The sequence below is a fragment of the Syngnathus leptorhynchus genome, chromosome 13 (genome assembly GCF_054491065.1).
Source record: "Syngnathus leptorhynchus isolate UIUO chromosome 13, UIUO_Slep, whole genome shotgun sequence".
Classification (NCBI taxonomy): Eukaryota; Metazoa; Chordata; class Actinopteri; order Syngnathiformes; family Syngnathidae; genus Syngnathus; species Syngnathus leptorhynchus.
In genome coordinates this window covers 3,693,535-3,719,868 of record NC_141207.1, presented here as the reverse complement: position 1 = coordinate 3,719,868, position 26,334 = coordinate 3,693,535, and the positions used below count along the sequence as shown (strand labels likewise).

The 26,334-nt window shown below is 39.7% G+C and overlaps 2 protein-coding genes and 1 long non-coding RNA gene across 3 annotated transcripts; all 3 read left to right on the top strand.

Annotated features, from left to right (window-relative positions):
- The first annotated feature begins 9,494 nt into the window (after positions 1–9,494).
- Positions 9,495–10,907, top strand: LOC147046971 (uncharacterized). Its single transcript, XR_015067994.1, has 2 exons — positions 9,495–9,653; positions 9,760–10,907. It is a non-coding gene; the product is annotated as an uncharacterized LOC147046971 (long non-coding RNA).
- Positions 10,908–14,916: 4,009 nt separating this feature from the next.
- zranb2 (zinc finger, RAN-binding domain containing 2) lies at positions 14,917–19,088 on the top strand. The gene is made up of 10 exons (XM_085928802.1): positions 14,917–15,080; positions 15,649–15,701; positions 15,999–16,107; positions 16,199–16,281; positions 16,365–16,441; positions 16,733–16,906; positions 17,006–17,169; positions 17,622–17,681; positions 18,087–18,236; positions 18,419–19,088. Exons 1-10 carry the CDS (start codon positions 15,025–15,027, stop codon positions 18,480–18,482), a joined length of 990 nt encoding a protein of 329 aa, XP_085784928.1. The 5' UTR covers positions 14,917–15,024; the 3' UTR covers positions 18,483–19,088.
- A 562-nt stretch (positions 19,089–19,650) lies between these two features.
- Positions 19,651–22,584, top strand: ptger3 (prostaglandin E receptor 3 (subtype EP3)). Its single transcript, XM_085928715.1, has 2 exons — positions 19,651–20,505; positions 22,252–22,584. The coding sequence occupies exons 1-2, from the start codon at positions 19,651–19,653 to the stop codon at positions 22,582–22,584; spliced, it is 1,188 nt and encodes a 395-aa protein (XP_085784841.1).
- Positions 22,585–26,334: the final 3,750 nt, after the last annotated feature.

The window sequence follows — 26,334 nt, the reverse complement described above, 5'->3', positions numbered from 1 at the left end:
GGCAGCTTAGTTTTATTGTAAAGCTTCTAGAAAATCTCTGCTCTCTGAGTAGAATCTATTACTTCTCTCAGTGAGAGACTAATAACGCATAAAAGACAGGAAAGTCCAAAAGAATAATTTACATATGGATTTGGAATGGTGCCAACAAATACGGTTGGTTCAAAATTACAAGGATATTTCAACCTGTATACATAATTCAGAAAAAGCTTTTAGAGAAAAACGTTGGTTCCTCTTTCATTTTTTTTACCAGTGTATTCCACTATCACAACAAGGATGCTCACAAATCACAATCATAGCTAAGAAGGTGTGTTTGCTAAGGGGGCAAATATCGTTTATAGCTGTGATCCTAGCCTTTCCTGATTAAAAATGTCAACGAGACCCTGGAGGTGACAGATTGCAAAGTTGCTATCATCCCTGGGTATTTCTGGTACGGGGACAGGTGCGGCATTCCAGGGAGACTTGGAAAGAGGAATGTGAAGGAGAGAAAGAAACGGAGGGAGGGAACATAGAAAGCCAGGAACGAGGGAAAACTGGGCGAAAAATCTGCTCATGGGCTGCCTGTGGCTATCTGCGTCATTCTCCACTGCATGGACTCCAGAACTCCAAAAGGGCCTGATACACACAGCTTGATTGTGAAGGGCCATTATTTCCCCTTTAAATCTGTTTGAAACAATATCATTTATGCAATTGCCATTCTTTAATATTTTCTGTCGTGAACACTGTAGCTCATTTGAGAGGAAAACAGAGAAAATGGTAAATATTTGGTGAAGTGATGAAAATGATTGATAAGATTTTTATGAAGGTGACAATTTCACACTTGAATAGATGATTTCAATTTTTAAATTAGTCTGTAGGAAAACCTGCTGAACAGTGTGCTCAGAGGTTCCACTGTCCTTTTGACATATTGCTGTTTTAATAATAATGGGCACTGACTGACAGTGACCTTCACGGTACCACACCTAAGCTCTTTGTTATCTATAAGTGTGTTCCCTTTGGCAGACAACCTATTGAAGCCTCACGGATAGATGCAATAAAACGCTGGCCCAGTCCCATTCCTCATTGCCTCTGGTCACGGAAGAAAGCAGACCATACTGGCCAGAGCATCTCAGTCACATATGGACAGTGATGGCATTGCAAATGACAAACACTGCAGTTAGTAACCATGTGCTGGTTGGCATCTTGGGGCAATCCATTTCAGAAACGTTGGAACGGGATGGGATAAGATTTGCTCATGGATAATCCAAGATTATTTCCATGGGGATTGCTTGGAATAGTGCAATCAAGTGCTCTAGATTGAAATGCATCAAAGTGTCCCGTTGAAGACTGCATGAGCTTTTCCAAAAAGATGCTCTTATAACTAAACCATCTGCCATAAAATAAACTGTGTTCATTACACTAACCCTAACGGATACTTGCATGGGGTAGCAGTCATGGCATCAGTATATATTTATAGATTATATATAGATTATATAGAAGATTCACCGATATGCATCGGAAAATCGATACGACCTGTAAGATGCATCGTATCGTATCGCACTGGATCTCATTGTTTTAAAATTAAATCGTACTGGAGATGGGAGAATCATATTGCATCTTATCATTGACAATTCCATGAATCGTGAATGCATCGAATTGTTGGCAGTGTATCGAAATGTTCCCATCCCTAATATATATATATAGCTGATTAGACACAACCACAGCAAACAAAGTTAAGGGTGACTGTAGGCCATCTGTAATGACAATCAATTATTGATCAGTTTCAAATTGATAGCAATGTTTTTCAAATGCTTAGCTATCAACCTTTGACAAGGCCAATCCACATCTGAGGAGTCACCGCACGCTCATTAGGCAGCCCTGATGTGACAATCTCATCAAAGCCACTATGTAATGGAGAGGAAATGCAAGGTACCGCAGTACTCCGACGGCATTCCTGATCTTATCTGTGAAACGAGTAGAGCTTCTAACTGGGGCGGAATTACCACAAAGTGTGTCATGTTTGCCTCTGAGGACAGTCGCAACAGCTGCGAATGTTTGGATGTGGCAACCTGGGCCTCAGCCAAAATGACAGCCATGTCACACAAACACATACATGCGTACACACAACATCCAAACAATCCAATCCAACTCACATTTAATGAGGAGAGAAATGTGCACCCTAACACTATGAGCACAAACACATCCATTCACTCTAACTGAACAATATTGTGCCGCTTAATCAGCAAATGCTTTTAATTATTGGGTTTAATTACTTTTCAACACCCATCCTTTGCAAAGCATAAAAGAGTAACTACTAGGACAGGTAGTGGCTTTAATATCCTCTGTTAAGAATTGAATTTTTTTAAGAGAAGCAGGTTGCTGCCGAAATATTTGGACTGGCAAATACGGTTGTAATAATTTGAGCGTATCACAGACAATCAAATTTAGACTGTAAAACATATATAGTATTGTTCCTTCAAAGCATCAAAGTACGTGTGTGGCCCATAATCGAAAAAGCACATTTTGCTATGAAAATGCATGCAATGGCTGGTTGAAAAGCTTTGCTGATTATTCACACATTGGATTAGAGAGGTTGTCACCAACTCTCCAACATGAGTAATCACTTCATACTGAAGTGATTGAGATGGAGGAGGACATGGCCTCTGTTTCTTTTCTCCCGATCAAACATTTCACCATCTATCTATCTATCTATCTATCTATCTATCTATCTATCTATCTATCTATCTATCTATCTATCTATCTATCTATCTATCTATCTATCTATCTATCTATCTATCTATCTATCTATCTATCTATCTATCTATCTATCTATCTATCTATCTATCTATCTATCTATCTATCTATCTATCTATCTATCTATCTATCTATCTATCTATCCATCCATCCATCCATCCATCCATCCATCCATCCATCCATCCATCCATCCATCCATCCATCCATCCATCCATCCATCCATCCATCCATCCATCCATCCATCCATCCATCCATCCATCCATCCATCCATCCATCCATCCATCTATCTATCTATCTATCTATCTATCTATCTATCTATCTATCTATCTATCTATCTATCTATCTATCTATCTATCTATCTATCTATCTATCTATCTATCTATCTATCTATCTATCTATCCATCCAGTCTGGTCCGGCTCATCGATAGATATTTTTATATTGTGTGATTTGTGCATATTCTCTTACATCTGGAAATGAAACATTAAAACACCTGCATCTTATCCTTATTCCCTAGGTTTAGGTCAGGCGTGCACAAGTCCGGTCTTCGGGAGCTCCCATCCAACTTGTTTTAGGTGCATCCCTACTGCAACAAACCTGATTCAAATGATCAGGATCATTATCAGGCTTTTGCAAAGCTTGCTGATGAGCTGAACATTTGAATCAAGTGAGCTGTAATAAGGCTGGATAAGGGCTCTTGAGAGCCGGACTAGGGCAATCCTGTTTTATCTGGTGCGACTTATATTCAGGTGTGGGTAATAGTACGGAAATTATGGTACCATCCATTATCCATCATTGTCCCCACGAGGGTTGCGGGCTTGCTGGAACCTATCCCAGCAGTCATTGAGCAGTAGGCGGGGGACACCCTGAATTAGTTGCCAGCCAATCGCAGGGCACACAGAGACGAACAACCATTCGCACACACACTCACACCTTTGGGCAATTTGGAGTGCTCAATCGGCCTACCAAGCATGTTTTTGGGATGTGGGAGGAAACCGGAGTTCCCAGGGAAAACCCAGGCAGGCACAGGGAGAACATGCAAACTCCACACAGGGAGGGTCGGAGAATCGAATCCGCACCCTCTGAACTGAGGCAGACGTGCTAAAATTATGGTAGCTTCAATGATAATTCCTTTATCTCCAATTAAAAATAATAATAATTTGTAGTGATACAAAAGAGTGAAATGCCATCTTTTATTGGAGGTTATGTACAAGTAGACTTCATTGGCTGTGACCTCCTGTGCATGTTTTTGCCTTGGGGTAGCCAGGCAACCAACCATCTGTGACTTCAATTAGTTATTCACATAATGCATGTGAGTGAAACCTTCAACATATTTTGTACAAAACACTGGGGTGCACTCTTACAAGTAATGAGAGAGTGTTATAGTTATCGATTGTGTTTTGTGTACTATATTTGTTCAGACATGCTTTAGAATGTGTACTGGAAGCACAGCAAGTTTTCATGCTCGACCGATACATTGTCTCAAGAGGAGATATTTTTGCAGAACAAGAACTATCACTGTATATAGAGATAATTGCAGATATCCATTGAGTTGAGTAAATATGTTTTTCGATATTGCGGATACTGTGTGTGACGCTGTTTGCATTTCAAGTGATTATTTGAAAACGTATTTTCAAAATGAAAACTAAAAACATTACACACTTTTGTTACTGTGGCTCGGTCGCCATTTGCACATTTTCGTGAATGCTTGCCGCTCGCCTCAAAGTGATAATAATTGTCTGCCCAGCGGTGACGAGAGATATAAACTTAATTTGTTCTTTGAGCATCCTTGTAACTCAAAACACTCATATCTCAAATCGTCTTTCACCAATGAAATGAAAGAATGAAAAAATTGTGATTGTAATATATTTTGATTATATTTTTTGACAATATTCTGTCAATCTAATAGTAATTAATAATTTCTTTTCTTGTAAAGTCCTACTATGTAATCGAACAGTAATGTTTGTAGAGGGGGCTTTCTCCAAAAATGATCATACATATATCACAATCACACCCATTATTGTGTCACTATGATATTTATGCAAATTCGAGGAATATGCTGCTCGGTTTTTTTCGGTCATTGTCTACCTGTGTGTCAGGTTTTGATTTACATGCAGTCTTTTGGGAGCGAATCGTGACCATGTGAACAGGCGTAAGGATGATTATGCCAAGGAAGGAAATCATGTAATACGGCCTAATAGTGTTTTCTCCATGATTAAGCATCTGCATTCGTATCCAAGAACCAGGACAAAAGCTCGAAGGGTGTCAACATGACAGAAAGTTGACTTACAGGAGGATATTATTGTGTCAGTCTGCAACAGTCTAAAAAGGCTTAGCTCAAATAGGTTTTCACATTCATTATTAGCTCCACCTCTGAGATTTTCTCTCACTCTTTCTCTCAATAACAAGTGATTGTCACATCTTATCTTAAACCCTGAAATAGTCTTTTCAACTGAAGTCATTAGAGAGTTAAATCACCGTCCATACAGCCCCTTGACTTACTCCATATGCTCTCATTTTATAAATTGTAATCCAAACCACATCTATAAAACCTACAAGGGCATCAACATTAACATCCAGTCAGGCGGTTAATATATCAACAGTGTCCTCTGGTGGTGACTTTGAAATGAGAGAACGTCCAGTTTGTTAGTTGACACAGTCCAACTGTGTCACATTTGTGCTGCACGGCCAGGATGCCGTGACATCTGCCAAACACAATTGTGGCCAGCTGTCTGGGTAGGTAGCGGCAAATTGCGAGATACTCGTCAATATGGATGCTCTGGGAGAGAATTTGCAACAATCTGACCGTGCACCACATCATTAGGTCATATTTATTCGTCCATCAAGGAGACAGCATGTCACCTCAGTTTTAAAAAAAATCGTACCAGATGGACGATCAAACTGTAAAATACTCTTTTATAAGCCTATCTTCTCTCTCTCACTGCATGCTTTATAGGAAAATGCACCCTAAATATGATATAGTACCCAGTGTAACATTTACAAAGGGTTATAAATAGTCATATATTCATAATACATGTGCTTATGTGTAGCCAACGTGATAATATTTCGTATTTTTGTCGCTACGCAGAATTGTCAGTCTGTTTCTATTTGTGTGTGTGTGTTGTGTTATGTAAAAAGTCATCAAAACGTCCTTGCATCTGCATTAATCTCTGTCACCCTCAAAGTTCAAAGAAAACTGTGGGAAGAGCAGAGCAGACAAGTGTGTGATCCCACTCTATTGATGACTAGATGGCTAGATAAAAAGATTCACTTCATTCATTTGAATAAAAAGATGGATCATGAAAATTCAATGATTGCTATCGTGTGACTTTAGTTAAAAAAAGATTTTAATGTAGGAAAAAAAAGCTGTTATTTGCATGACCACCTTTGATGCAGTTTATCGGTTGAAACTAAAAGCAACCCTTTGTTTAAAATTTCATTGGATCAACTTATTGTGGTTCAACAAGCTGTGGTTGCATTGGAATGATTGAGTTACCCTAACTTTAGTGATCTGAGGTTTATACAATTATTTAGAGTTCAAAATACAATTTTTACCTTTTATTTTAGTATGTGCTGTGCTCATCAAAAATGATATTGTATGATTCGTGCATATTTTCTGATACGTATAAATGGAAATTAAGCATTAAAACACCTGCTACTTTTATATGAGCAAAACAGGATTTCCCTCTAATTTTAGACGGTGCGTCTTATATTCCAGAAACACTGAAAGACTTGTTTTATCACATAAATTAATGTGGACAAAATAATGTAAAATGTAATGCGAAACGTATTATGCCTTATTAATTATACTCGAGTTTCAGAGCATTAAGTCACATACATGTTGTGGGGTTCGAGGGTAGCACAAAAAGAAAGAAACACATTTTAAAAGACTTATCTCAGTATGTTTATCCACTTACAATAAGAGTTTCCTTATTCTACTACATTTTCTGAGAGATTCTGGTGAGGACACCAAAGACACTTAATAGTGATAGTTGTCATTTTGTCATTTGTTGTGCTTTTAATAAATGTAACCACTGCAATACTATTAAATTTATCCAGCAGTGTCTTTTTGTTTATCAGCTGCATCAGAGATAAACCCAGCAGCTGGTCCCTCCCTTCTCCCGCTACTCATTTGCTCATATCTCCCTTACTCGCTCTATCTGCCTCGCTTTCAGCCCATCTCTCATTCTGACAGGCGTGACATAGAAGCAGTAAGCCTCACTTCTCTGCACTTGCTGTGCTACCAGGTGGCTTTTCACCGCACCTCTGCTTCAGGAGATAGGGGCGTTTGCATTATGTTCTTCAACCCACCCTGCACAGATCTAGATATTCACATTAGAAGCAGTATTAAGAGCTTGACACTTTCGTTATATTTGACAACTAATGTAACGTGAGGGGATACATTTGTGCTACGTAAGAGGGATTTGTTTGTGTTTTGTGAGAGGGTTGGGGTGGCTTTTTGTTTGGTTATGTGGCGGTGCCAATTTGCTGTTTTTGAAAGTAATATGCCGATGGGATCAATCCACTTTCCTCAGTCTTTATTATCAGGCAATTAGTGACTCAGCCGTGAAACACCAACATGTTGCTACTACACTGGTGATGGAGGAAAGGCCACAAAGGTCATTTTGTAATTAAGACTCCTTCCGTCTGCCTTTATATTCTCTGCATAATCGGCTCCATTTGGGCTGAAATAATTGATTCTCCATTTATGCTAATGGTATGAATCTAGAGCATGGAGGTGCAAACACTCAGCTGAGTTTTCTTTCAGGCGTGACATTTAAAATAGGATGAAGAAAGTGTTGCTTTCAGATAGCGGTGTGTTTTTAATCTTGTCAGAGGCAGGGACTCAGTTGGACTTGTACAAACCTAACAAGACATTCAACAGAAATGCGACCCTCACGTGGATTGCATCATCTATGTCATCTTCACTTGTTATATGTTTGATAGAGATAAATCAAATCACACAAATTTGTTGTTTCACAAGGCTTCATCATTCTACCAAACAGGTGGAGAACAGAATTGCTACCATACATAAATAGTAATACACATTTCGAGGAACAGTACAGAATATCATTTTGAAACTACAAAACACTGCGTTGCCCACACTGTGTTTTCACTAATGAGCAGGGAGAAGATATGGTTGAAAATAGCAACCGGTGGCATGCTGAGGGGAGAACAACTAATATCGCTTGTGACAGTGACTGCAAGCTTGTCGGCTCAGATATAGATATAAGGTGTCAAACATCCTTGGGTGTGAGTTTTTTTTTTAATTTGACTATTTGTAGATGACATTACAAACATGTTAAATTGTGTATTTAAAATGGAAGCCGTACCCATCCATCTATTTCTTATAGAACTCACTGTTCAGTGAGCTGAGGTCAGCTCTCTACACCCTGGACTGGTTACCACTCTTATTTACACCATCACTAGTGGGTTTTGAGTTTAAGCTCCCATTTGGTGAAAAGTGACAAATGAGGAATAATCTGTGAAAGTAATTTGTCTGTTTCTACATATGCCCTGTTATTGACCAGGATGTAGTCCGCCCTTTGCTCATTTTCCTTGGGATATGCTAAAGCTCCTAAGAACCTTGAATAGAATAAGTGGTGTAGAAAAACGGATAGATGGATGGATGTTGCTAGGCAGAGGTTGTAGGGCACACCGAGTAAAAATTGCTCAATCATAGTCACTGTGCTGCGTCCTTGGGGCACCTGTCCAAACACAGGACAGAAAGGACGTTGAGGAAACAGCAGGAAAGAATTCCAGGCAGACACACAATAAGAAAATGAATGAATTAGACAAATTGCATGATACTGAGTGAACCAACTTGGGAGTTTTTCAAGATATGAGCCGTGCTTTGGTTTTACCTTAAATAGACTGATACTAACAAACAATACAAACTGACGTAGACGGATAAACAAATACCATCTCGTATGTGTTAGTATTCTAACGCTTTAAGCAATCAATATATGAATAGACAATAAAACCGTTTCCACGGACGTATATTTTGAATTATCTGTGAAGAACACGTCACAGTAAGAAACCTTACTGAGCTACTTCACTGGTTGTGAAATTCTTATGTTTGTGTTTGCGTGACTGACTCTCAGTGGCCAAATCTTGAACACTGAAATTAATTGATAATGATGCACAAAATCTCATTCTTGAATTCAAAAAGGATTGATTTTTGCATGAATATCATTTCTCTTTATTTGATATTAAATACACAAAGTAACAATGAACAAATTCGCTTCAGTCCTTTGCTTCTAGACAAACCAACCAAGTTAAAACACACCCCTTCAAGAGTCTAGTCAAGAAAACATAGACCTTGGACCATTATCCTCTCAGTAGTGTGTGACCCAGAGAATGACCCGGGCACAATGGCGACATGGTAAAAGATGTAGGCACTGGCAGCAATGGCTCTCTGTCTTATTCTCCACATCACTCATACACCGTATGCATCAATTATGGCCGGCTAGCCTCACATTTTAGCAGCTCCTTAAACACAATTGGCCACGAGCGTTAGCTGCCGACAGACAAATTAATGGCTGCAATCGTATAATGTACATTCAAACTGTGATGGCGAACTTGCCCTCCCGCTCCACCTGCACACCAGTCAATACATATCCCTGACGCACATCGTTCATAGCCACGCCCCATTGACACATATTGCTCGAAGCTACTCCGCCCCATGATCAGTGCTGATTGCCTGCCACCAAGACACCTACTTAAGCGCAACTCTCCAGCTACGCACTTCGTAGTTAGTCTGTGCTACTACCCAGTCCTGCTTACTAGCTGTTGCCCAAATTGACTCCTAGAATTTAAAGGTGGGACTGAAATTTCAGATCTCCCAAAGCCATACAGCTTGTTGGAAGGAAGAAAGCTTTGTATACTTAAACTGAAGGTTGATTTCAAAATTCATCCATCCGTGGTCTGTATTGCTTATCCTCATTACCCATGATTGTCGATACGTTTGTCAAGTTTATGCAGGAATAAAAGTCTTAAAGAGACTTTTATAAATGGTTCCGCTTGTATAGTTTTAGACTAACAGGAGAGATGTCACCCCTTCGAGAGGAAATTGCCGATCTGCTTCCCATGCAAGCAAACTGCTGAGAAGTGGATTTGATGGGCCCAATTTAATGCTCCATTATGCAAATTGATCATCTCAATTGACCGGCACATTGGTAATAGGATGAGCTGACCGGGTGCTTGAGGTTTTGGGAAATTTACTAAAGCAAAATCCCATGCAGCTGCTGAAAAGAAACAAAGTGAGACAAACTCCAAGAAGAAGCTAATCGAGTTGGCACCAGTGAGCTGTGACAGAGATAAGTGACAGCCTGTTAATGACATTCTTAGTGACCTCTTTACCGAATGCTCACATTTAAAAGTCACCCGTCTTTTTTCTCGAAGAGACTGGGAGGTAGGAATTAAAAGCAAAATTTACATAATGACTTTTTTGCAACAGCGGGTCTGCACTTTTTGTAGGGATTTTGAGCCAATTGAGAAAAAAAAAGGATGGATATTGGTTGTCATTTCAATCTTATGTGTGCATATATTCAACAAATTGTGTGCTACAGTGGACACAAATGTTCTTACAGCAGATGTTCTGTCTTGAACGTGAGATATTCAGTGTCAGATTGTGAATCGAGTTTCTGAATGAACTGAAACTCATTTTCGGAAAGTCAAAGAATGGGCAAATTAATTCCCTCTAACTAATTGCATTGATTGGTCATTCCTGGCAGCATCTAATCCAGGATTATGATGATGCATTAACAGCTGTGACCGACTGTTTACAAGGCATTTATTAGCCGCTGTCAACATAACGAGACAAATTCCACCTATCCCATTAATCACCCTATTGCCAGGACTGTGTCACTGGCGGGAGCAGACCCTGGTGACAAATAGAGCAGACTGCAAGGAAGGTGCTTTCCATTTACCTGCATTAGCCACTGCTATATTGGAATCTAAACAGCTTCTCTGAAAAACGTAGCAGTAAGGGGAAGGGAGGGTGAGATAAATCAACTTAGAGGACCCTAGCTATAGTGAAGGAAGGTGGAAAATGTGTACAGTGCAGCCTGAAAATGTTTAATTAAAGCAATCAAAAAGGAAAATGTGTGTAATTTCTTCATGTGCCAAGGTCAGTGTGACATCCCAAAGTCTTCAAAAGCATTTTTGATTAAGTCACCCAAACTAATGAGTAACATTTTTTGCACAGTGCTGCTTGAAAATGCGTTTAGAGCAATAAAAAGTGAAAATGAATGTACAACCAAAACCAAACGCTTGATGAAGTAATTTTTTAATGTGCCGAGGTCAATTTGGCATCCAGAAGTGTCCACAAATATTTTTGACTAGCTAAGCAAAAAAAAAAAAAAAAACATCAAATGTCACGAAAAACGGACTGTGTAAAAACACAGTAAATTGAATCCAGGTTGCAAAATTGCTTTCTGTATGTTGTTGTCAGTCGAGCTGCTCCTTGATGTCACGCCGTCTGTCAATACCTCACTAATGGCTCGGCGAGTATACAACATTAGTCGATAATGATCACCAGTAGAATGGACAGATGATGTTTGATATGTTTTAAGTCTACCGCTCTGCAGTATTTCTCATACATAAATGACCCAGTGATCTTAATCCAACTGAAGTATTTTAGTTTAGATTTTGGACTCCACTTTTACTTTTCTGTTACATTTTATATGCTAATTTTTCTGCTCTATCTTTTTATTAGCTACCGATTCTGCTATTGACCAAGTCACTCCGACATAAAAGATTCAAAGGTTTTATTTCCTGGCCGAAGAAAAAAAATATATTGTTATTCTGGCTGGTGGTGGTAAATGAACTTTGTTTTCCTCAGCCCTGTCATTTAGCTCAGGATTTGTGCCACTTAAAAAGGTGATTTGTGCCAATTAAATTAAAGTCTTCAAGTTACACCTAACAAAAGCATTCAAGAATCGACACTGGAGAACATTGCGATGATCTTTATCCAATCCACAGATTAGTTCATCAACAGCAACTGCCACTCACTTGTTTTTGTAGAATTTGCTGATCTTAGTCTAAGATCATAATGACTAAGTCCATCTTGCATGACGGTATTACCAAATACTGGCTTTCACACCAGACCCTTCACTTTTATACGTATCCACTTTCTAGACTGTGTTTTCTTTGCACAAAGCACGTTCTTTCTCCCTTTGGTTTCCCAAATGGATGTGCTTTTGCGATAAGGACTGGATGAGAGGAGCAGAGATATGGCACAATGCAGCTGTGCATCTGCCAGAGCAAGCTGTTTCACTGTGCACTTTTCTGCTCTACAGAACGCCGATGGGGTTGACTAACACGTTGCAGTTTGCCTATCACATCCAGGGAATGTGTCCTGAGTGTCCTCTGAAAAAAAACGTGCGTGATAGTAAAGAGTTGTATTTAAAGCCTGTACTCATGTCTTTTTTTTTTTTTGGTTGTTTGTTTTTTTTATAAATGAGGCCACACGTACTATGGGGAAATGTTTCATTGACGACATGTTCACATTTTTGCAGTGCAAAATACCTTGAATGGCTTTTTATTTGCATCATCTTCATGTGTCCATCTCAGGTTGTTGTCATAGCGACAGTGAGCCCAAATTTAGCTCTTGCCACAGTGGTAAAGGTAGGAGTAAGGAAGGAAGTCACGTTTATATATAGTTTGCGTTCTTGGGGGTGAGTCAAACTATTAACGCTAGCCTTAGCTTAAGACAGCTGTGTAGGTAAAATGACAGGAAATCATCTAAAGGATGCCTTTTCACTAATTAGATGCACTTAAGCAGATTGGTGTTCGTATGAGCTATGACACCAATTTGCTTTACGTGTGATAGTATGAAGAATGAAGGTGTAAGAGTCATTTCCTATAACAGAAGGAGGCTGCGTTATAAAATGTGCCTCCCTCGCTTCACAGATACCATCTTCGCGAGACCCCTCGTGTCCCAATAAACCTTGTGCAGGCCTCATAAATCTAGTGCATATTCCCCTAAAAGATACATGATTAAAACAATCTTGGATTTTAAAATCCTGTTCATCTTGAGTGCACTCAATGAAAAAGAACTACCTTGTTCAAGACATATGGGACATGTCTGGCCAATGTCATTTCACACCAAATGGAGCACCAAAAAAAAAAAAAGAATTTGTTCCTGTCCTGTGAAATTCGCAGGTGCAAAAGTAATAAAAACTTGTTTGTCAAAGCCAAACTAATTCAACAGTTTGAACACGAACCTGCATACTCGGCATAAACGTTCTGGTTTTTGTAGCTGGAGCTCAGAGGGAGGCAGCTTGTAGTGTTTCTTCACAAGCTCTGGTGCCTGACACAAAGTGAGGTTGGCATCTTTCACTGATATTTTGCTGAAAACAACACAGCTTGTGGTGTAGGCAATAATATGTTAATTTGTTTGAAGCAGACGATGGGTTGCCAGTGTCCAGGGCAAGTCAAATATTTTCACCTTCAATTCGGTAGACCTGTATGACTCCCGAGTGGCTAGTCTAATATTCTTGAAGCATCTTTACTTTGATGCACTGAATCACAATGCAATGAGTAGGATTCAAATGAAGGAGGTGAAATGTTATGAATTAGTAGTGCATATATTCTTAATGGTCCAAACAAACAAAATTAAGTTAAAATTATATTTTTTTTAAATTGCAAAATTGTGTGGAAAATAATTATGTTCTGCTAGTCAATTTAATGTTGGACAGAAAAGTCTTAATTAATTTGAGAAATTACTTCAAGTTGAAAAATGCAACTTGGAAATTGAAATTATTTTTTGGAATCCAGAATGTGTGAGGATGTTTGTTGCCGCTACCCACACAACCTGCTGAGAAACAACAGAAGGCTGCTTTTCACATTCATACCCACATCAGGATGTCGCTCCTTTCCTTCGTTCAACCACACGAAGGCAGTATTTCTCCAATTTCTCCAGTTACAGATTTATTAAGCCCCACAGAGTGTCATTAAAAACTGTGTATGCCCGAGCTTGTATGCATACCAGTTTGCATGTGTTGTGTGCATATGTGTCACTGCCATGTAATAAGGCTATCCCTCTGTTGATTTCTTGTTAAATTTAGTTTGAGTTGATTTTGTAAATTGAAGAGTCATTTGTTATGCACATTCCTCTGAACTTTGTAACTTACCCTGGCTATTCATTCATTCATTCATTCATTCATTCATTCATTTTCTGAACCGCTTAGTCCCCACGGGGGTCGCGGGCGTGCTGGAGCCTATCCCAGCCTATATTAATATTAAAATATATTTCTGTTTCCTATGCAAAGGTGGAAATATTGCTAGTTTTGGTGATTCAGACAGTAGGCCCAGTACTAGCTCAGAGCAGTTGACAGGTAAAGAACAGACAGTCATCTATCACTTCATTGATTGAATAGGTTATGACTATATATGAAACATTTGGAAAAAAAAAATATTTGACCATATCATTTTTTTGATATTGATTAAATGTGTTATTGTCAATAATATAATTATTATGCTGGTTGTTCTGACACTCCCAACAGATGCAGAGTATACTGGCAAGACATTATATATTGTTTTATTTGATCTTTATTATTATCAGGGTGTGTGTTGTTGTGATTATGCTTATATTGGAATGCGTATTTGTTGTGAATCAGCCAAAAACATACTATTGTGTGTGGCACAAATGTGTTTTGCTTGTGTATGCATTTAAGTGTGGGTGTGAACATGCACGTGTGGGCAAGGCCAGGGTGGCCTGGTTACATAACTGACTCCTGGCCTCAAAAAATCTCCCATTCCGGCCCTGCTGTCACATACTTATTTCATAAATTTCCATAAAAACGTCTCATCACATGATGAGCTTTCTTTGTTCCCCTTGATTGAACAATACCAACTCAATATGCAAATTATGTGTGAGTAGTATATAATGAAATGTGTCAACAGTGTTAATTTTCAATTAATATATATTGATTGTCCCAAAATGCAAAAATCAGTGACGTATGTAGCGCTCTGCTAATGATGCATTCAAATATTCTAGCTGTTTTCTATTGTATTGGCAAAATGTGCACCTTTTTGCCTTTGACTCCGATTCAAACACCAGATCATCGAATACATGTCAATATCAAATATTTATTTGTGTAAAAACGACGCTGAATATTTCTAAACTGTAAGATGACGCCGTAAATTGTAAGATGAGCAAGACGATATGAAAGTGGGCAGCGGCATTTGAATGCAGCATTGGGGGTGGGCGGCTCTGTTCTCAACCACGGCGAGCACATTTTGGCTAGCAAGAGCAATTGAGCCACTCGGCGTTTCCCCCACGAATCGTAATGTCGGGAAAGAGCTTTCGAGTAAGCGACGGGGATTGGATTTGTCCAGATAAAAAGTAAGTGATCGTACAAAATAAGATGATCGTAGATTCTTGAGAAATGTTGATCTTTTTTTAAAGGGTCGAGTCTGGAAGCAGCTGCAGGTCAACTTTGTTTCGCTTACTAGGCCCTCCATCGTGAGCTACAAAGTAGCCAGCAATCAGTATCATTCTTATTATTTCGCCAAGAAACTGAAAAAGAATCAAGAAGATTGAGCTTTGATTTATAGTGATAGAATGAATTAAATTTTCGGCTATTGTATACGTGTGTGCTGACTGGCTGCAAGCTAACGAGGCGGCTAACGTTAGCTTCTTTCGAAGTGCCACGATTATTGTGATCGTGGGTCATGCTTTTCCCCTTCTCGGCGTGGAGGACAATTTGTTATATGTATTGCAACGATGTTCATAATTATCAGTACGTAGTTACGATGCATTACTAGCGGATCAAGTAGCGGACAGCTGCAGGTCTTATTACTTGGCTCTCCGACATAATGGGAGTTGTGTGTCACGGTGCTGCACAAAGTCAACGCATGGCACGCTCTGTGTGCGATTATTTGCTTAATGATGTGATGATTTTCTTTTCTAGATGTGGAAATGTGAATTTTGCAAGGCGAACAAGCTGTAATAGATGTGGAAGAGGTGAGTCTGCGATTAAATTCATGTTTACTCTATAAGGTTGTTGTCCAACCTTTAACAATCACCTTTTCAAAGCACATTTTGCATGACCAGCATTTATAAACCTTGACTTATTTAATGTAAGATTAGGGTCTGCTTCAAATTCTGTTTGAATGGCAACAGGTAAGTACAGTACACAGGTTAATTGTACCTTCTGCCATCTAGTGGAAGAAAATTTAATTGCTCTGCCCGTTACTATACGTCTCTGGCATACATGCATGAACAAATACTTTTTTTTCTTTTTTTTTCTGGGGTGGGTAGATAAGACCACAGAGGCCAAGATGATGAAAGCAGGAGGAACCGAGATTGGGAAAACTCTGGCTGAGAAGAGTAGAGGACTGTTCAGTGCTAACGATTGGCAATGTAAAACGTAAGTGTAAACTCAAATTGTGATCCGCATTCCTATTGAGTCTCTATATTTCATAGTTTTCTTTATTGTCCCATCTCTTGCACTAATCAAGATGTGGAAACGTTAACTGGGCGAGGAGGTCAGAGTGCAACATGTGTAACACTCCCAAATATGCCAAGCTTGAAGAAAGGACAGGTAATTTAGGAAAGAATGTGCAACATTGTAATGTCTACTCATTTATGCAGTCTCTCATTCATGTCTCTCCAACACAATTTCAGGTTATGGTGGCGGTTTTAATGAAAGGGAAAATGTGGAATATATTGAGCGAGAGGAATCCGATGGTGAATATGATGAGGTGCGCACTTCTTCCTTGTGGTGGTTTGCTCTAAACGAGCGTGCACGTTGTTCAATGTAATCATGTCGCATTACCATTTTTAGGAACAATAAGAAGCTACTTGTAAATTAGCTTATAAAAACACACCACAATGTTTAAAGGGGAAAATTGATTCTTTTTTTTTTTTTTTTCACGTTCATGGCATATATTAAAATGTACAATCTACTTTGCTATCAAAGAACTTAGAAATGCTGTGAGGTTGTCAAAAAAATCACTTTCTGCTGTTAAGTTGATATCGGATTTATGTCACAGTTTGGGAGGAAAAAGAAAAAATATCGTGGAAAGAACGAGAGCAAGACGTCTTCCTCAAAAGGAAGTGAAAAGAAGGAAGTAGGGAAAAAGCCGCCGCCGCCACCACCGCAGCAGGAGGATGAAGAGGAGGATGACGATGATGAAGACGGCGACCTGTCCAAATACAAACTGGATGTGAGTGCACGGCATGATGTGAAAAAAAGATCAAGCAAGCTTTTGAAAGCATTTTGTGCAATCTTGGAGGAAGTGTGACGTTAAAAACTTGCCATCCAGGATGACGAGGATGACGACGAAGACGGTGACCTGTCAAAGTACGACCTGGACGCCAGCGATGAGGAAAAACAGCAGCAGCCGGCGAAAAGAGGCAGCCGCTCGGGCTCGTCTCGCTCCCGCTCGTCCTCGCGCTCATCCGGCTCCAGTTCTCGGTCGAGGTCCAGGTAAACGGGTGCAGGTCAAGGGTAACGCCAGGCAAAATGTCAGTATCAGCTCTCCACTCAGATCTCCATACTTTCCCTGTTGCTGTTTTCTGTTTTGCCGTTTGTGTTGATTGTGGTTTAGAGCCTCTCCTATTGTGTTGTAAAGACAGCGTAAACTCAATGAGCCCACATAATCCAAGAGAACCATTTTTAAATTCGACTTGGAGAATCCATTCACAAACTGCCATTCACTTGCTAAAACAGCAGATGGTGCTATAACTGTATTTTGAAGGGTAATGCAAGGCATTAACTGCAAATTGTTACATCATTCAAATTAGTGACTACAAAGGGTCTTTTTGTTTGATTATCACGGTGTGCACTTTTAAAAAAAAAAATATATATATATATATATATATATATATATATATTGGAGAAAAAATATTGGAGAGTATTTGTGTCTTTTTGTCTTTCAGATCCGGTTCTAGGAGCTCCTCTAGTTCCCGATCCGGATCTCGCTCAAGGTCCCGCTCCAGGTGAATGAGGTGACATGCACTCTCTCCCTGCAGAGAGTGTTTGTATGAGCCCCAAGGCTCCGCAAACAGAGTTGTAACCGAGTTACTTATGGCTGCAATGGGATTAGTTATAGCAACACATTGTACATAATACAGGCAGATTTATTGATGTAATTTGGCCTCGGTTGAAAATGATGCTTTTTGACCACTGGATGTGCTCACGTGTTCTTAGTATCTTTTGAATGGCATTAATATGAGCCTGCTTGTTGGGTTACGTTGCAGTTTAATGATATTCAACGTCATTACTAAAGTGATACGAAGCTGTACATTTTTTCAAGCCATAAAGCTTGTACTCTGAGGCTTCATCCTAGTACAGAACTTTCCAAGACCCTACTGACCTCGGTGCTTGGTTTATCCCTACAAAAGATCCAGCTCCAGGTCTGGAAAGGGCTCCTCACCCCGGAAGAGGTCCGCCAGCCCGCCTTCCTCACCCGAGGCGGGGCAGAAGCGCAGTCGCTCCAGGTCGTCATCTGGAGGGAGAAAACGGAGGCGCTCTCGATCCCGTTCGTCCGAAAGGTTTGGGTTTAAAGTGGAATACCACAGCGGCACTCACTATTTATGGCCTCGCTCACGACTTTGTCGTGCTGGTTTTCAACGCTCTGAACTTGACTTGATACATTACAGGCACGCCGAGGTGAATGTCGATGACAACCAATGCTAACGAATCTCTCCCTTCCCATCATGTTGTGTGCTTTCAGGCGCAGTAACCAGTCCTCCGGCTCCTCCCATTCTGGCTCCAGTTCTAAAAAGAAAAAAAAATAATTTCAGTGCCTCGGTGAAATGAACCTCAGTGCAAGTGCATGTTATCATAAGAGAAACAACCACATCCATACAGTATGGTGTTCACCACCAACCACCCTACTTTCTATACACACTCGCACACACATTGCAGTAGCAACTCGTGTACTCTTCAAAATTTCATCTCACTCTGCCCAACTTGTGACAGGTGTCCACCAATACATGCATGGTCATTTAATAATGTAAATGGTTGCTCCTTACTTTAGGATAATGTTGGTAGCAGTATTTCTCTCGATCGTTGGGAAACTTTCGAATTTCCCCCTCGGGGCACTCCGTTTAAAATATAAATGCATCTCTTGAGGAAAAAGTACACAGTTGACTTTGTTTTGAAGGTAAGTATTTCCAAGTGTTTATCCACAAATGGCACAAATTTCAATGAAAGTTTTCATTTGATTAAACATTTGTCATTTATGTATACTGGAGAGAAGAACAGATTTGCGTAACAAATTCCCCCTGATTAGTTTTCCAAGACTTTTTTTTAGTACAGTATGTTATGACAATTCATTCTTTATATATAGTACTATACATGTTAAATAACTCTACGTGTGTAAATAAAGTCTTGTCAACTTATTTCCTTGTCATTTGTCTGAAGATATATAGCATTTAAAATGGTTAACTTTTCTCTGTACCTGTTTATTTTGGATTTATTCGATTTGAAATCTTGTTAAATAGTTGAGCTTGTAACCAAAATTCAAAGCTACACTTTGAGTTGTTAAAACGATTAGATTTTATATATATATTCTGTTAAGCATTTTGGGTTGTTGTTTTTTTCTTCACGTGATGTAAATATTTGATATCATTGAGCGCGTCCCCATTTGGACGATTCCCCCCAGAAAAATAGCATATTAGTGACAACCATCTGTCTGGGGGCAATTGGGAAGTTTGAAAGTCATGAAACAACAAATTAATCATAAACGTCAGTGAAACGCTTGAGCCATTTTTTTTTTATTATTTTTTTTAATTCTGGGGAGGCACTAGACCTCCCCGCCAGTCCCGCCTCTGGTGCGTAAAAGGACTGACGAGCGCTTTTACGCGCAGAGCTGCGCAGCTCAGTATTGTAGCGCACTGAAGGGATGGTGAGCGCACGTACGGCTTGTGTGATTCGTCTCCACTTCTCAGAGCGTCCGAAAGGATGACTTCGGACAATTGTGACCTTCTGGAGGGCTCTCAAAGCAGAACTGGGGCTATGCTGACGTCCAATGTCACCAAGTCACCAGGGGAAGAAAACTCCACCGGGACGGATTCAGACTGCAGTTACGTGTCGGTTGTTTTCCCCATAACCATGATGGCCACGGGCATGGTGGGCAACTCTCTGGCTCTAATTCTGGTCTACATCTCCTACCGGAAAAAGGAGAACAGAAGGAAGAAGTCCTTCTTGCTTTGCATTGGGTCTCTGGCCCTGACGGACCTGTTCGGCCAGCTCCTGACGAGTCCGATTGTGATCTCGGTTTATCGCGCCGACCTCAGATGGGAGCGCATTGACTCATCGGGCAACCTGTGCGCCTTTTTCGGAGTGTGCATGACCACTTTCGGCCTGTGCGCGCTGTTCATGGCCAGCGCCATGGCTATCGAAAGGGCCACGGCCATCACCAATCCACACTGGTACTCCAACCACATGAAGACCAGCGTGACCAAGCAGACTTTGGTGGTCATCTGGTGCCTGGTGTTGCTTTTTGCTCTCCTACCTGTTGCAGGGGTGGGCAAGTACACACGTCAGTGGCCCGGCACTTGGTGCTTTATCAGCACCGGGGACAGAGAAGTGCCCGGCAACATCTTTTTTTCCTTCACTTTTGCCTTACTGGGGATTTTCTCGTTGCTTGTCACTGTGTCCTGCAACGTGGTGACCATCCGGGGTCTGATTATTCGCTGCAAAACCAAGTCTGGAACGTCCCAGGCCTCCAAACACTGGGAAAGACTCACCACAGAGACAGTCATTCAACTCATGGGGATTATGTGCGTCCTGCTTGTGTGCTGGTCTCCTCTACTGGTATGTTATCAGTGCTCCTGTTCAAGTATGGTGGATCATGTCGCAAGTATTTGTCAATCCTCAAAGACCAAAGGCACATGTTGTAAAAACAGCTAATGATGAATCATTTTAAAAATCTTAAAGTCTGTCAAATGCAGCTTGATGTGTGGTTGCATGGTTGTGCACACTTTTATTGACATTAGGCGGGAGAGAACACACTTTTTTTAAATGATGTTAAGTTTCCTGACATTTTCGGAATCACGTTCAGCCCATGACTAATTGGTCTGCAGAGATCTTCCACAGCTTCAGAGGGACATTACTTATCAGCAGTGTAAAATGTCCAAGGCAGAAAATATTCAAAGGAACACAGCGATGGCAGTCATCTATTGAAGAAATCATGAGACACCAGTGAAGACTAACTGGAGTGCACGAGGAGCAGTTAATATTTACACCTAATCGTTATATTCTGACAATTGTGTGCACGATTTATTTTAGGTGCAGTGAGGTATAAAGCGCCGTGACATTCTATTATATCGTCATCTGCAAAAATTGACTGACACATGTACACAAACCTGTATGTGCACACACACACACACACACACACACAAACACACACACACACATTTGCAGCTGTTAGTCCCTGGAGATGCTTCATGTCCTTCGGCAGCACACTAACGAGAGCAGACACCACAGTGTTCTGTTTGATCTCACACTAGGTGGAAAAAGGTGTCCATTTATCTGCCTCAAATTAGCAAGCCAAGTGGCAATGATTGCATTTCTTGATGTGTACCTTTAAAGATGCTGAAAATGTTCCTATATTTTTTTTTTCCAAGCTGACAGGCTGTACTTTTCATTTCGTTCCATCGCCAGGTCTTGAATAAATGCCCTGCCGCCCCGCGACCTTTGCCGAAACACTCTCGCTATCCATTAAGGTCCAATGCACTTAGCTGAGTTCTGTTTCAGGAGGTCTGCTACGTGCATTGTCAGTTACATGCAAGGACGTTATTACAAAACATTGTCATTGGAATCTTTGGATCAAAAGAGACAGCAAATTTGAGTAAATAATAGAATTATCGCTACATGCATTTTGTTTGATTACATTTTGGTTATTTGAAAACTCCACATGAATACTGGGAGCCTCATTTTTTTTGTTTTTGGGATTACTTCCCCCAGATTTATTAGAAGGTGAAATGTAAGCCCTCGCAGGGGTGTCAAACTCATTTTTGTCACGGGCCGCATCGTAGTCATAGTTTCCCTTGAAGGGCCATTATGATTGTCAACATTTTCTATATACAACAAAGTGAACTAGTTTTTAAAATCAGACTAGTAATAACTGTTCAAATATTTTAAAAACATGAATTGCAAGCAATATCTCTGTTTTTTTTTTTTTTAAAGTGAAGATAATTTGTAATTTTAGTAATGACACAAAGTCGATGCAAAATCTGTCTTCGTGGGCCATATAAAATTATATGGAGGGCCACATCTGGCCCCCGGGCCTTGAGTTTGACTCTGCCAGTCCAAAACATCAATTTCTTTCCCTCAATGCATTGGTAGTGTGTTCTGGGTCTATATTTCGCTGCATGATGAAGGCTCTCTTAATCAGTCATGTTGCATCATTATTTAAATTTGCAAATATGTGTCTGTAGATTTCTGAGTTGAATGAAGATGAATGAGCCAGTTCCCGAAGAAACAGTGCAAAGCGCAAGACATGAAAGTTACATTTCACTGATGAAATTAATCTTGTCCTTCATCTTTCTCTCTCCACAGGTTTTGATGTTGAGGATGATCTCCACCCAGGTGTCCTCTCACGAATGTAATTCCTCAGCCGAGAGCTCCCACCTTTCCTCCGTGCGAGACGTCCAGTTGGACTGTAACTTCTTTCTGACCGCCATCCGCCTGGCCTCGCTCAATCAGATCCTGGACCCGTGGGTTTATCTGCTCCTTAGGGAGATCCTCTTTCGCAAGTTCTGCTTGGTAGCCAATGCCGTCTCCAACTGCTCCATTGAGGATCACAAGGAGACTCAAACAGCTCTGGATGCACTTAATAAGAAGAATCAAGAAAGCTTTGAAAAGCCCCAAAGTAACAAAGGAAACTTTTGAATGAGAAAGATTTTCTTGTTTTATAAGACATTGAATGGAAATTAACAAAGTGGAGATTCTGCATGTGGGAGCATATTTTTCTTTTTGTAAATGTCAACTGTCCATCCCACAACCTACCAAGAAGTCTTTTTGTTACTTTTCACTCTAACTTGAAGTGACGCATATTTCGTTTGACATCACATTTTTACATTAAGATATAAACCGTTTACTGTACAGGAATGTAACTATTTTTGATGAAAGAAAAATGGAATGTAAGAATATTTATTAATCATGAATGTACTGTAGTGGTAAATACTTTTTTTGGCCCAGAGCTTACAATGCTACCTATTGGATATCATTGAATGTAAATTTTAAAACAACACACAAAAACTGGCACAGCTAGGATTTGTATTCCTTGGGGAGGGCGGGTGCAAGGGTCCACAAAAAAATAAGTTACAAGCCCCAAAAATCTGCAGAAAACTGTGATAAATATTCACCATACGTTCTGTGGAAATATGGTGAAAAAAAACCCAAATGGAAATGTAATATCTAACCTGGCACCTGGGGGAGGGGGGGCAGTGCCCTCACCCCAAGCCCCCCTCTAGCTCCGCCATTGCACACAAATCAACAGATGTTTCACAGATGGTTGGCTTTAAGGCATCAATGCAGTATGTGAAATTGGATTATGTGTTGAGCTGCTTTTTTTCCAAGAATTGTGAAGTTTGTTGTTTGTGCCAAACGTCTAACTGTTGCTCCGCATGAGAGAAAGGCAACTGTTGCCATTTTATGTCATGTAGAGACATATTTCTAATTTGAGTTGACATTTATTTATTATATATTTATTTATTGCTGTATTTATTGGGAAAACTGCCATTTTCAGCATTGTAATTTCGGAAAATTGCAAACAAACTGTGCCTTCTCAGCGCATTAGCCAGCTGGATTGCGTTTTTTGCCGGCCTGTCATGTGCATACAATACAAAACAGCAGCTGTATGCTCATCAATCATTGTAAATTTCCCACTTGCATGCTCATCCACCCAAGCAAGAATGTTTCATAGCTTCACATAATCGCCCGATTGAGATGGAACAAATAATAGGATGAGTTAATGCATGAGTGATGAGCTACACTCGTGACCTCTTGAGCTTTGAACGTGAAGGTGTATCTTAACAAGAAATCACCGCTTGGCGTAATTGACGCTGCACTAATTTGAAGTGCCGCTTTAAATTGAGCGCTTCAAGTCCAAGCACTCGTTCAATTGTCAATAAACACCTCTACAATATTTTTTATTGTCACATTTAACAACCAGACTCAACCAGCTTGCGCGTGATCCTGAGCCATGTTATTTACATTTTACGCCATCCACCTGCAAGAGTACAACAATAATTGCTGAAAAGCATAGATCTACAGATATAGTAAACGATGTCTTGGTTTTGGATTAAAATTAATTTTGTGATTTTTTTTTAAATAAGAAAAAATAAGAAAAAATTCTGTGTTGTTTCATTGTTTTTTTTTTTTAATAATATTTGTTTTGTTAGTTTTTCTTTTCATCTTAAAAACAAAAAAGCATTGATTCTCGTTTGAATGGTCGATTATTCATCAGTGATCTGCCATAAAAAAAAAACTGTAAGAATACTAATGACACATTTATTATGACATTAGAATGACTGAGTAAAAGGATGTTTTCTCCAAATATTTATCCTTAATGAGTTTTCTGAGCTTGCTCACAAATCTTGTGTTTGGCTTCAGTAAAAGCTCATTAATATTGTTAGTCATCGTTATTAGCTTTAATTGGCAAATATGTTTATTTGCGCAAAGTAAAAAAACACTTTCGGCTGGAAAAGAAAAACTGCTAATATGATAATTTTGATCTGTCTGCCTAGGGATCACGTTAGAAGAAGCATTTAAGCGACATTGCACCCTGCATGTTTGTCTTTGAAATAAAAATGGAGCAGTCACTTTTATATTCATACAAAGTTAATGTATATCTGTGCACATACGATCTGTAAAATTTATCCCACCAAAAGGCAAATAAATTAAAAACCAACAACAAAGCATTCACTTTAAATATGTCGTTAGTGACCCCTGAGACCCGATTCTCGGATGAGGGCTATTTACACATACATGCTGCGAGGTTGCTGTTCCAATTTTTTTAATGTGCAATGCTTCTATATTGAATATGAGTGTAAAATAGGAATGCTGTAATGATGCAACCTTTGGCCAAGTCAATGCGCATTTTTGATTCATTTGTAGTTGCAATGTGACTTACTTTATGTGGTGCTGTAATGTTGTCAGTCTAAGTCAAGTTTAATAAAGGAGAGAAATTTGTTTAATATTTTTAACAGGTATTTATTCCTCACTCTTAACCCATAGTCATAACATCAATGAGAAAGTCCATAATAATATTGATAATAATAATCATCATCATCATCATAAATAAGAAATGACATTCAACACGTTTGTTTAAATCAACATCAGAACAGAAAAAGTTGAGAACCACTGAACTAAAGTAAGAATAGGGAAGGGAACAAAATCATTTGCCATTAAAAATACTTTTATATTATAATGTTGTAATCATGATTCACATCTTGTATATTTACTTAAATGATGGAATAACAGAAGCTTTCCGAGGTCAGCTCCTATTAATGATTTAACCTTTCCCTTGTTGTCTGTTTCTGGAGTAACTCAGCAGATCAATGTTCTTTTCACATGATGCACTGCAGCCCCCGCAATGTCCTCACTGGCTCTTATACCGAACTAGTTATTGGTGTCATTAGGGTCGAAAGAACTAACGTGGCTTGGATCTGACAATGCCTTTTGGCACTTTTATACCCTTCTGACTCCTTGTTTGAGCATCACTTAATGATGGTGACCAAGACCTTGAATGAATTCAGTACTGATGTTGTTATTGATGAGTAAAGATGGCGAAATCCCTTCAGGGTTGTAAAATGTATACAATGTGTTGCACTGGACTAGCGGACTGGGATCCCAGAGGAGTTTCCAGATGAGCTTGGTGTGTGTGTGCAGCCTTGTGAAATCCCTGATGTGATTGATCAGCAGTGTGTTGGACAGGCACTGATCCACAGCGAGTGACACTCAAGCGGCGACGTGTCTGAGACGCCATCTCACAGGACGGGATGCGGCGAATAGATAATGGGGGGATAAATGCCACTAAAATGGCACCAATGTCACGAAGCTCTAATTGTATTATGCTGACAGGAAACACCACATGGCATAGGTTAAAGGAAAAGGTTTTCCGTCTTGTAATCAGACTAAAAGAATTATTCCTTCCTTGAGCAACACTGAAGTGGAAGCAAAAAATGGGAGTGCTCCAAAGCAGTGCATGTATCCCATAGGTACCTGTTTTACATCAGTTATCAAAAGATCTGCTCTAAGTTGTTTGATTTCATAATTAGTGAGTGGAAAGGCATTCCAGACAATATTTGTCACTTGACAATTTTGAGTTACTGTTAAAACACAATACATTGGTTTGTTCAATTCCACTGGGGATTTTTTATTTATTTTTATAATAATAATGTGGACAGTGCCTGAAGTCTCACGTCATTTAAAATGTTCATGTTTTCTGCCTGCACTGCATGAAGTTATTTTTTTATTACTGAGTCAGGGACCTGTCTGTGAGCAATAAATTTTAGTGGGCACATTAAAAGCATCATCGTGTCAGTATTTATCACTTCACCTCTCAATAGGCTACCCAAGTATATTACAAGGAAATGTATTGTGTGCTATATTAATCACATCATACAGTAAGATTGA

Excerpts from the sequence above, each read along its gene's own strand:
- zranb2 (XM_085928802.1), top strand. The coding sequence starts at position 15,025 with ATGTCGGGAAAGAGCTTTCGAGTAAGCGACGGGGATTGGATTTGTCCA. Across the intron at positions 15,702-15,998 it reads CTGTAATAGATGTGGAAGAG|ATAAGACCACAGAGGCCAAG; the intron begins GTGAGTCTGCGA and ends TGGGGTGGGTAG. Across the intron at positions 17,682-18,086 it reads CGCTCAAGGTCCCGCTCCAG|ATCCAGCTCCAGGTCTGGAA; the intron begins GTGAATGAGGTG and ends TCCCTACAAAAG.
- ptger3 (XM_085928715.1), top strand. The coding sequence starts at position 19,651 with ATGACTTCGGACAATTGTGACCTTCTGGAGGGCTCTCAAAGCAGAACT. Across the intron at positions 20,506-22,251 it reads TGTGCTGGTCTCCTCTACTG|GTTTTGATGTTGAGGATGAT; the intron begins GTATGTTATCAG and ends CTCTCTCCACAG.